Below are 12259 nucleotides of genomic sequence, written 5' to 3' on the forward strand. Positions count from 1 at the left end.
ACACTGGTTTATAGCACAGACCATCATTTCCTAATAATAAAGTAAAAAGATGAACAAGGTAAAAAATATCAGCCTCCCAAATCCCCTCCTATTAATTAGGAGGCCACTTTGCTTTTAAGAAAACTTTCCATAGAAGTTTGGCCAACAAATACCGGTACGCCATGGAGCTCTGCCCATCGGCTTGAACTCCAAGTGACAGATCTCTGTGCCGGGCAGCACAACCCAATGACCCACAGAGTCCAGGAATGTGGCGACCCAAGATTTAAAGCTGCATTTCCGATAAATGCCAGTCAGCTAGTAAATGTGCTGAAAGCCACGGCCTGCCAGGTTCCTGCTATAATGTACACAAGGCCGGCTTACACAAACAGAGAAAAAAGCCATAAGAATGGCAGGAATTCCAGCAGAGAGACACCCATTCATTTAGTGCAGCTGTGACCGTCCTGCCAGACCCGCGCTGAGGTAAGCTGGTGCCACGCACTGAGACCCTGATTGGTATTTGTTTTGAGTCTTGTGTTGCACTTGGCTCTCGCTTAGCAGAGCCCATTATTCTGCGAAAGAAAATTACCTTTATCTCATTGTGAGAAGCCTGATTGTTTCCTCCCTCACTGTACTATGTCAGAGCGTCCAAACAAATGTGTCTGCCGGCTCCGTGACCATTAACGCCAGCGCCACATCGCCGGCAGACATACGATACTAGGAGGGCAATGTACCCAGTGTAATGCCGAAGAAACAGCGGCATTTCCCTCAGAAGATCAAAGAAATCCCCAGTAAATGGGAAAAGTCCTCGAGTCTGTCGCTCCTTAGAGATTGGGATCAGCGACATCTGCTTCCGGAAAAGCAGCGCGACCACCAATATGGCTGCCAGGGCGAATGAAAAATGCGCAGATATGTTCAGGGGTGCATGAACCAGATCTATCTAGCTTAATTACGTAGACTTGACATTTAGGACTATAATAGAGTGTAGTGCCAACATACAAAGAATGGCCACTTTATTAGGGACCCCGGCTCTCTCATGATTGGAGCTGCCCCAAATATACATTAGACACGTGACCCCAAAGTGCTGCAGAAAATTATATGACGAGTTTTTAGGGGATCAGTTTCAGTGTGAATCCACATTAGATGGGAAAATCCAGGGATCTGAGCGACTTCCAACGAGGTCTGGTCATCAGGGCTGGACTAGCCGGGCTGGGATGTCACTGCCAACCGCGTAGGCATTTCTCGTGCAGCGGTGTGGAAAGAAGATCGAGAATGGTGTGATAAAGGAAAAACAACCAGCAAAAGGGAATTCTGTGAATGGAAACAGGAAACAACTCATTGAAAGGCGTCAGTGGAGGAGGTCAAGAATCATTCTGATGAACAAGCGGTGCAGAGTCGAGTAGATTGCAGCTGAAATGCTAGTGCTCCAGCTAATATGTCTGAACACACAACTCATCATTCCTTAGGACGGACAGGCTATGACAGCTGACTATTAGTTCCAGCACCATTGCTGTATAAGAAACATACACACCTCCCCACTCATCCCAAGTCCCCCTAATGGATGGTGGTGCACATGTTTTATTCACTTTTTATGGGGCTGCACTTGGCTATCCATAGATGGTGAATGGAGCCATGGTTACACATGCACACTACTGCCCCATTCACCAGTGGACTCGGAGTGCACTATTCTTGGGATTTCTAGGGATCCCAGAAGTCAGATGCCGATCATTTATCATCCATACTATAAATAAGTGATAGATGATTTTAAACCTCTTTAAACTTCTCCCCTATCTACAGGATGGCACTCGGCGCTATCTCACAATCCCATAGAGTTGAATGAAACCGCATCAGACATGCACAACCACTCCTGTATGCAAAGGAGGGGGGGCACTAGACCCCAGTTCTCATAATCAGTGGGGGTCCCAGTGGTCAGACCCCCACTAATCAGACATGTATTACCTATGCTGTGGATAAGGGATCATTAGGAAACTTGGCACAACCATGTTAAACCATGATGTGGATGGAGTGTTGTACTGACTTCATGCCGTGTGACTTGCAGAGATCTTGCGTCTCATTGGTGAGGCGAGGTGCCATCGTTATGGATCGTACATGGTCAGAGTTTTACTTCTATAATCTACGGTGACTGGAGTTACAATACAGGAGGCATAAGTCATCCCAAGTGTAATTTTCCATACGTCACTATTGGATATTACTAGTATTAGATTCTATCAGAGGGGCAGCGGAGGCCTCCACAGCACTTGGCGGTAAAAAAGGCAAGTTCCTGTCGGGTGGTGGTTGAGTATTTCTTCTCCATCCCGGTCTAAAGCTAAATAAAACTGGCTTCCTATTGGAGAGCAGTGCATTGTGGGAGCTCAAATGTTTTAGTCACATGTCTGACAGCGGGTGGAGTTATTGTCAGTGGGTGGAGCCAATTTGTAACGGATTTTGATTTACGTTATGTTTCTTCTTTGCTGAAACTCAAATCTAAATTCGAAGTTTTCTTATTAGAAGAGAGCAGCATGGTGTGCAGCGTCACCGGCCGAGCGCCAGTCTATGGTTGAATGTACCCGTGTCTCGTTTTGCCACCATGTTGCCTTACGTTGTGTATTAAATGTATATCCTTTCCATTATTTACACAGGCACAGGACCTGAATGTGATAGAAGAAGTCATCCGGATGATGCTGGAGATCATCAACTCCTGCCTGAGTAATTCCCTCCACCACAACCCTAATTTGGTGTACGCCCTGCTATACAAGCGAGAGCTCTTTGAACAGTTTCGGAGTCACCCGTCCTTCCAGGATATTATGCAGAATATAGACATGGTACGTACAGTGATATGGCGGTATTATTTCTGCCAGCCATAGTGACCTCTACTAATGTACAGAACCATATATAAGCGGTGCCAGGTACTGGCATGTAAGTCCACAGAGGCACCTTCTGCTCTTTCCATATTCACTTTCTGTACCAGGGTTAGTTCTTGACTTTTTCAGCCAGGAAGATCTGCATGAACAGCTCCTTAGGCCAGTGTTTCTCAACCTTTCTAAGCCTAATACTCGTTAGTCAAAGAAATTTAATGTAAGTACCCCTAAAGCTGCATTTCACAGATGTCCTAAGCAAATATATTCGTCTGACAGTGTATTACACTGCGATGTTAGCTTTAGTGCAAATTCATGCATCAATCACACATAATAAAATATAGTAGGTGCAAAAGCAACACAAGAAAGTTAATAATGGAGGTTCACAACTTTATCCTAGTTATTAGTGCCACAAAAAGCCTACTTAGTACCCCTATACATTGTCTCAGGGGTATTCATTAAGCAATCAATGCAGCCATTCATTGGCCATTTAGTGCCATGTGCTGCCAGTGCTTATTTAACTTCACTTTCCACCTGTCAGCAGTTTATTGCCCCCTTCAACCACGATAACTGTTGATGGAGGTATTAGAGAGAAATTTCTGTGTGGCATCAATTTTGTGTCAAAACAGAGGTGTGTCCAGTGGGCGGCCCCAGGGCAGAGGTGTGTCCAGTGGGCGGCCCCAGGGCAGAGGTGTGTCCAGTGGGCGGCCCCAGGGCAGAGGTGTGTCCAGTGGGCGGCCCCAGGGCAGAGGTGTGTCCAGTGGGCGGCCCCAGGGCAGAGGTGTGTCCAGTGGGCGGCCCCTGGGCAGAGGTGTGTCCAGTGGGCGGCCCCTGGGCAGAGGTGTGTCCAGTGGGCGGCCCCTGGGCAGAGGTGTGGTCCAGTGGGCGGCCCCTGGGCAGAGGTGTGGTCCAGTGGGCGGCCCCTGGGCAGAGGTGTGGTCCAGTGGGCGGCCCCTGGGCAGAGGTGTGGTCCAGTGGATAGGTCATCAATGGTAGAAGCGCCAGTGAACACTTTGTCTTTTCTTCACACTGGCGATTGCGATTTTAGCTTATAATTGGTGTGCGATTTTCACTCCTTTTGCATCCCTTTTCTCGCTCATAGAAAAAAAACGCATAAAACTGCAGACTCAACTTCCTGGTTCTCAAGCTGTTTTTTTAGTTCCCATGGTTACATGCGTTAAAAATTGATTGCATTATGCAAGTGCAAACCGTTTTGTTTTTGTTTTTTTTTTTGTCTTATCTACACCTATTGACGGACTGATTTTCATCAGAAAATTGGTCAGAAATAGCAGGTGCTGATTTTTCATTTTTTTACTTGAACTGTCCAAGTAAATTAATGACCATTTAATTACCCCCATTGAAATCAATATGTTCTATTTCTGTGTGAATTCAGTCTGATTTGCACAGATAAATCACCCGTGTGAGTTTAGCCCAAGTACGAGTCATGGTTTTGCTGCAAAAAAGAGGAAGGTTAAAGGGGTTAACTGGTTTCAAAATAACTTTTTAGAAAACCCTGCAAATGTGATAAAACAATAAAAAAACACTACTGCCCTGTTCGTTGCCATCGGTGGTCCAGCGCTGAAACTTAAAGTGTTTGATTACCAGCGGCCTTCATGTGACCACGGCAGCCAATTAGTGACTGCAGTGGTCACGTGACATACTGTTGGCATCACCACTCAGCAGTAGGAGGCATGATGCCAGGAGTGCACCACGTGACCGCTGTGGTTACTGATAGACTGCAGCAGGCATGAGCAGGATGAAAAGTCATCGCTGCCCCTGCAATAAGAGGGAGCTGCCACAGCTTCAGCGCTGCCTCACCAGGTCAAAGTACTTGTTGGTAGTTTTTTAAAATCTTTTATCATATTTCTAGGGGGTTTTAATATTTATTTTAAAAGCCATAGAATATACACTGTCCTTCCAATAGTATCTGAACACCCTAGCAAGATTCAAAGGTAGTATTTATTTCCATATGTTAATACTTAGTTGGGCTCCTTTGGCTTTAATGGCATCGGATTCTCTCCGTGGCATACGGTCTACTAAAGCCTGATATACTTCAGCTGGTATTTCCCTCCATTCAACCTGCAAACATCTGGCGAGTTCTCTCCAAGAAGATGGAAAGTTATATTTCCTGATCCGATGGTCTAGTTCGTCCCAAAGATGTTCAACAGGTTCAGATCGAGCTCTGTGCAGCCGGGCCAATCATGGAACATCCATATCCTCAAACCAACGTAATACAGTGTTGATGTGTGACAAGACTCGTTGTCTTGTGTAGGAAGTATGGCTGACCAAAGTATTACCACATTGTCGCTAGCACATTATTGTCTAGAATGTCAGGGACACCTCCATGTTCATGGGTCTTACCACTCCAACCAACCGACTGAGACCATGCCATGTAAAACATTCGCAGACCATAACAGAACCTCCACCGTACTTACCTGTTGGCACAACAAACCCAGAAAATGGGTTCCCGAGGCTCCTCCACACCCCGGTACAACCATCTGATGTGAGGATGGAGTAGTGTAATTCCATTGCTTAACTGTCCATCGCACTTCCTGATGGGCGGCTTGTGTACAGCATAACCCATATATCCAGTAGTGTGCGGTTCCCATCCCACCTCCAGGGGTCTACATGCCAATAAAACACAATCCATTCCATTGCCAGGAGGGGCCAAATACTTTTGGTAGGATAGGGTACCTTTAATGCAAAATGTATGCAAGAGATTACATACCGAGGAGCATTATACGGGAGACCCATAGGCAAGGCCTCCATATGTAGGAGGTAATCTCAGATTTGGCTTTTAAAACTCATTTAACTCAAACTTCCCCGGGTAACCACCCTTCAGCAGTCCTCGCTCTGTGTCGTGAGGTTGTGATAATAAACCTTGAGAGGAGCATATGAGTAGTGCACATACACGGCTACAGGCTATTCCTCTGCCATATAGGAACCCATCTTGGCAGCGTCACCATAAGGTCCTGCCAATAGCAGCCTGAACCCAGCGGCCCTCCTGTCGGAGGCACTGCCCGGACCGCAGGCAGATGTTTCCTATGCTCAGCACTGGCTTGGCTTGTCATTGGTTTCTTGGAATTTGTCCTCAGCACTAGAGAAAATAGATTTTTCAGCCCTGTATTACATCTGTACTATGGAAGAGATGCAACCAAGAACAGTCCGAGAAGAAGCAGAAGTACATCGTCCAGTTCTGCAATCCGTGCCCATCATTAGATATGGCGTGATCGGGAATGACAAAAGTCTGTAAAAGTTGTCGTATAGACTAATGAATAAAACTAGTATAAATGGAACATAAGTACTCGGCATAGAGCTTATACAGAAGAGGGGAGCAGGGCGCATGCATGAGGACCTTGTTGTTGAGATTCCAGCTGATTGAAGCTGCACCGCTTTGGTTTTTGTGTTTGCCATCACGCCAAATGCATCCAGACGGCCGTGTGAAGTCGTGCGAGCCTTTGTGGCTGCACCATGTCTCCTCTTTGAACTGGATCTGCTTCGCTTGGTCTGACAGAAGAGCGTCAGGAAGACAAACATAATACGGAATAGTCAATATATTTATTGTGATTCCTCTAGCTCTAAATATTGACATTGTTTCTCGCTTTCTGGCTTTTCCACCGTCCTTTTCCTGTCCTTGTTTTCAGAGGAAATTGTATTCAGTATTTTACATCTGATTATTAAGTGGCACGTAATAAAAAGCTCCTCATATAAAAGGCTATATAACTTAGCACTTGTAGTCCCGGAGGCTTTCAAAATGCGGCTATTGGGGCAAGCAGCTGAGTTTGCAGGTGAAGCCAAGAACCAAGTCATGCAGTATTACATGGCGGCCTTAACAATGGATGGCCATAGAGTCTCTGCACGTAATACATTGCAATACTTATTCTGAGTTACATCCTGCACTATACTCCAGAGCTGCAACCACTATTTTGCTGGTGGAGTCACTGTGTACATACATTACTTATCCCGTACTGATCCTGAGTTACATCCTGTATTATGCTCCAGAGCTGCACTCACTATTCTGCTGGTGGAGTCACTATGTACATACATTACTTATCCTGTACTGACCCTGAGTTACATCCTGCACTATACTCCAGAGCTGCAACCACTATTTTGCTGGTGGAGTCACTGTGTACATACATTACTTATCCCGTACTGATCCTGAGTTACATCCTGTATTATACTGCAGAGCTGGAGTCACTGTGTACATACATTACTTATCCTGCACTGATCCTGAGTTACATCCTGTATCATACTCCAGAGCTGCACTCATTATTCTGCTGGTGGAATTACTGTGTACATACATTACTTATCCTGTACTGCTCCTGAGTTACATCCTGTATTATACTGCAGAGCTGCACCCACTATTCTGCTGGTGGAGTCACTGTGTACATACATTACTTATCCTGCACTAATCCTGAGTTACATCCTGTGTTATACTCCAGAGCTGCACTCACTATTCTGCTGGTGGAATTACTGTGTACATACATTACTTATCCTGTACTGCTCTTGTGTTACATCCTGTATTATACTGCAGAGCTGCACTCACTATTCTGCTGGTGGAGTCACTGTGTACATACATTACTTATCCTGCACTGATCCGGAGTTACATCCTGTGTTATACTCCAGAGCTGCACTCACTAATCAGCTGGTGGAGTCACTGTGTACATACATTACTTATCCTGGACTGATCCTGAGCTACATCCTGTGTTATACTCCAGAGCTGCACTCACTATTCTGCTGGTGGAGTAACTGTGTACATACATTACTTATCCTGCACTGATCCAGAGTTACATCCTGTATTATACTCCGGAGCTGCACTCACTATTCTGCTGGTGGAGTCACTGTGTACATACATTACTAATCCTGTACTCATCCAGAGTTACCTCCTGTATTATACTCCAGAGCTGCTCTCACTATTCTGCTGGAGTCACTGTGTACATACATTAGTTATCCTGCACTGATCCTGAGTTATATCCTGTATTATACTGCAGAGCTGCACTCACTATTCTGCTGGTGGAGTCACTGTGTACATACATTACTTATCCCGTACTGATCCTGAGTTACATCCTGTATTATACTCCAGAGCGGCACTTACTATTCTGCTGGTGGAGTCACTGTGTACATACATTACTTATCCTGCACTGATCCAGAGTTACATCCTGTATTATACTCCAGAGCTGCACTCACTATTCTGCTGGTGGAGTCACTGTATACATACATTACTTATCCCGTACTGATCCTGAGTTACGTCCAGTATTATACTCCAGAGCTGCACTCACTATTCTGCTGGTGGAGTCACTGTGTACATACATTACTTATCCTGTACTCCACTAGAGTTAAATCCTGTATTATACTCCAGAGCTGTACTCAGTATTCTACTAGTTGTAGTTGGAGAGAACAAGTTTGATGTTTGTTAAGCTAAGCTTCCATAATGTAGGGGGGCAGTGGGTTTCTCCTACATTAGTTTACAAGAAATGATGGGATATTTTGTGTGCAGAATAGTGAGTGCAGCTCTGGAGTATAATGCAGGATGTAACCCAGGATCAGTACAGGATAAGTAATGTATGTACACAGTGCCTCCAGCAGCCGAATATTGAGTGCAGCTCTGCAGTATAATACAAGATGTAACTCAGGATCTGTACAGGATAAGTAATGTATGTACACAGTGACTCCACCAGCAGAATAGTGAGTGCAGCTCTGAAGTATAATACAGGATGTAACTCTTGATCAGTACATGATAACTAATGTATTACAAGGGGACTTATCTTTAGAATTGGCCTTCGTATCTCCTATGGACATTTGACACATACTCGGGGAGGTTTTCTAGGGTATATGGCAGTATGGGTTTCCACCACAATGGGAACAGTACCTAAGGTTTCACCACTAAGACTCGGGTCTGTGGTAGTTTTAAAAATGTCTATTATTCGCATTAGAAAGAACAGCTAAAATCAAGTTTTTATGAAAGTTTTTAAAACTTTTTTTCCCCACATAGCCCTAATTCTGTGTAGTGCTTGACACATGAGAGCCATTTCATTCATCTCCAGCAGAAAATCTGTTAAATCTCCTTTAATTTAGCTCAAAACCACAGCAGACACACGAGTCTGGGAAATGTTTCAGCAACCTTTTTCATGTTGAGTTGTGCAAAGACCACAGGTGAGGATGTTGCATTAGAATCACTATGTCTGCCGTATTCGCTGTTCGTGGAGGGGGGAGCAGAGGAAACCCTGCCCGTCTGGAGTGCGTCTTGCTTCTGCTTTGAAATGGTACACTCTGCCCATGACCTGACTGCAGGAGATCTGTTGACATTGCATTACAGACCGAGCTGCCATGTTAAATGTCACTTCTAAACCAGTCCCTAAATGATCAAGGTGAGCAGTTCCAACATTGTATAGGATGCTCCAGTAGATCTTGTGTCAGGAGTTGCCACAACAAGGGGGCCTAAAAAAGTAAGGTGATTAAACTGTACTTTTAAGAAACTTTTGACATATCCTAGTGTTAGGTCAAAGTTTTGATCAGTGCAGGTCCTGGTGCCTAGACCCCACTGATCACTGAAATGAAGGGGCAGATACACTCACCCGGTCGTTGTGTTCCTTGGCCATGATTGTACTTGTTGGCTCTTCTCGATAGTTGAAGACAGTCGCATAGATTTCTGTAGACATCTATGCATCCATCTTCAGCTGCTGAGAAGAGCTGACAAGTAACAATCCTAGCTGAAGGGGTGCAGTACTCAAGTGAATGCTTCTTCCCCTTCATGTTACCAATCGGTGTGGGCTTCAGTATCCGGACTCGCTTATCAAAGCTTATAACATGTAGCTGTGACATGTCAAAAGTTTCCTTAAAGTGCAATTAAGCTGTTTTTCAGGTATAAGGAAGCATTGCTACAAAGTGAACATATCCTACAAAGGGAGCACATGCAGCTGCAAGCTAAAGACCCATATAATCTACATGCACAGGACTCTCTCATTGCAATAAGCCCTCATAGGAAGTTTACTGATTGGCACCCGGTGTGACATTTGATGAACTGGGAATATGGGACAACTCAACTCAATGTTGCTTTTTACGTTTGTGTTGTGCAGGTCATTGGCTTCTTCAGTTCTCGTCTGGAGCAGGCCGGATCCGACCTCTCAGTTGAACGGGTCCTGGAGGTGATCAAGCAAGGTGCTGTTGCACTGCCCAAAGACAGGCTCAGGGTAAGTATGAATGCAACACAGCACTGCATCCACCATCATCACGGGTAATTTAATAGTGCATACAGCCTAAGTCACATGACCAGTTGGAATCCATATTAATGCCATTTTGATAACCTTTTGTGTCCAGAGCTCATGTTAATCAGGATGACTGTGTCCTAATATACAGTGTGCAGAAAAAGAGGCTGAAATTTCTGTATTTGTGTCAATGTTGTGGAAACATACAGATGTAGAAAACAGGTTTTTGATATCTGGATCTTAATCTGCAGTATGGGAGAAAATACAGATTTAAAAGCATTGAAGAAATGTAGAATACTGGGCACATTACTTGTACTGATTCTGAGTTGCATCCTGTATTATACTGCAGAGCTGCACTCACTATTCTGCTGGTGGAGTCACTGTGTACATACATTACTTATCCTGTACTGATCCTGAGTTACATTATATGTTATACTCCAGAGCTGTACTCACTATTCTGCTGGTGGAGTCACTGTGTACATACATTACTTATCCTGTACTCATCCTGAGTTACATCCTGTATTATACTCCAGAGCTGCACTCACTATTCTGCTGGTGGAGTCACTGTGTACATACATTACTTATCCCGTGCTGATCCTGGGTTACATCCTCTATTATACTCCAGAGATGCACTCACTATTCTGCTGGTGATGTTGATCTGGATTATGATTTCTCCAGCAGGCTTTGGGGTATTTTGTCGCTTTCCGAATTGAGTGTCGTGTGCACACATCGACCAGAATCAGACACAAATGCTGGTCTAAAACCGGGAGAGAGTCTCTACCATGTGTAGAGGCTCAGGCTTTTTATTATAACACATGACAACCGCCCTTCAATGGGCGTGCAACAGATTACATCAGTAACATATAAGATTCTCATTTGTCGGATCATACAGAATCCCCCACCTCTCTGCCCACCCCCTCCAAGTGTTGAGGTGGTATGGACTTCGTCCTCTAGCTGAAGTCATCTCCGTGTAGTGATGACTCATTGTTTACCTAGCTTCAGGATGAGGAGTGGAAGGGGGCTAGACAAACACTCAGTATTAAACACAGGATATAAGGATATACACGACACTATAGCCCTTAACTCTTAGAAGCTGGTTGTGCAACTTGTGTAACTTCTATGTACTTAACTAACATTAGATCAGACATCCATTGTCTAGCAAATACTATGATTAGATTGTGTGTGTGTCCTTTAAACTCCTCAGAGCTGAAAGTCATTACAATAGCAAAATACATTTGGGTTATATACAAATAGCGATAGACATTTTATACTAAATAATTATCATGTCTATCACAATCCCCCCTTAAAATGTCTATCCTCTAATTCTTTATCTAATTTTCACAGTCTTCTGCGCATGAGCCTATAACCGGAGCGCGTTGAAGGTTCGTTTTAGGGTCTTCAAGGGGGTGTAGGACTTGTCCACTCCTTCTGGGGATGCATTCAGCAAACTCATGGTGGGAGCGGCTTTTCCAGCATCAGTTTCACAGGTCTCTCTGACACAGGGGATAACACAGCAGACTAGAACAGAAAAGGTAACCATCAGTTCACATACAACAGCGACGCCCGTCTGTGCCAGGATCCTTTACCACCCGCTCATCCATGGCGAGTGCTGGTCCCAAAAGTTAGCTCTTTTTAGTTAGTGTGGTCAGCTTCTTAATAGCAACTGCACCTTTACCCGCGGGTCACGTGTCGTCTAGGATGTAGGTATGACAAGTCTCCCCTATCATCTTTCAGACACTCCCCTTTTTAGCTAAAGTCATATCTAAGGTCACTCTATTTTAAAAAAAGTCATAGTCGAGGTAGGTCCTATTGGTCGACTAGTCCCTATAAGGCGTCTCTAGTATAATTTATAAACCACTGCTAATTATAATAAACATAATTAATCCAGTCAACGTTTATTTACCATAATGATCAGGAAAATGGACTCGAATCTAGTTTTAACTTGGTCTCTAATTTTTAAAACTTGTCAGGTACCCCCCTTGGCTATCCTATGACGTCAATGTACACGTGTAGATCAAAACTACCACCAGGGGTCTCTCTTCTTGCTCTAGCATAATGTTACAATACTAGTAGCGTACACAGGTACGCACGGCGTGGGACTCCCTAATCTTCACCCACACCAGTGTCCCTCCTGGAGATAGTCCTAATGGTGAACACGTCCAAGTCGCCTCACCCTTGCGTCAGGGTTTTCCCACTGCCCGTAAGTCCCTACTCCTAGGAGGG

At 44.6% G+C, this 12259-nt stretch overlaps 1 protein-coding gene across 1 annotated transcript in view; it reads left to right on the plus strand.

The window, feature by feature from the left end:
- Positions 1–12259, plus strand: part of DYM (dymeclin) — a 293544-nt gene that overhangs the window by 216938 nt on the left and 64347 nt on the right. Inside the window, exons 15-16 of the mRNA XM_066602574.1 lie at positions 2616–2798; positions 9908–10021. Of these exons, the coding sequence (XP_066458671.1) occupies positions 2616–2798; positions 9908–10021 (297 nt within the window). The remainder of the gene's footprint in view (positions 1–2615; positions 2799–9907; positions 10022–12259) is intronic.

Source organism: Eleutherodactylus coqui, chromosome 5 (genome assembly GCF_035609145.1).
Source record: "Eleutherodactylus coqui strain aEleCoq1 chromosome 5, aEleCoq1.hap1, whole genome shotgun sequence".
Lineage (NCBI taxonomy): Eukaryota > Metazoa > Chordata > Amphibia > Anura > Eleutherodactylidae > Eleutherodactylus > Eleutherodactylus coqui.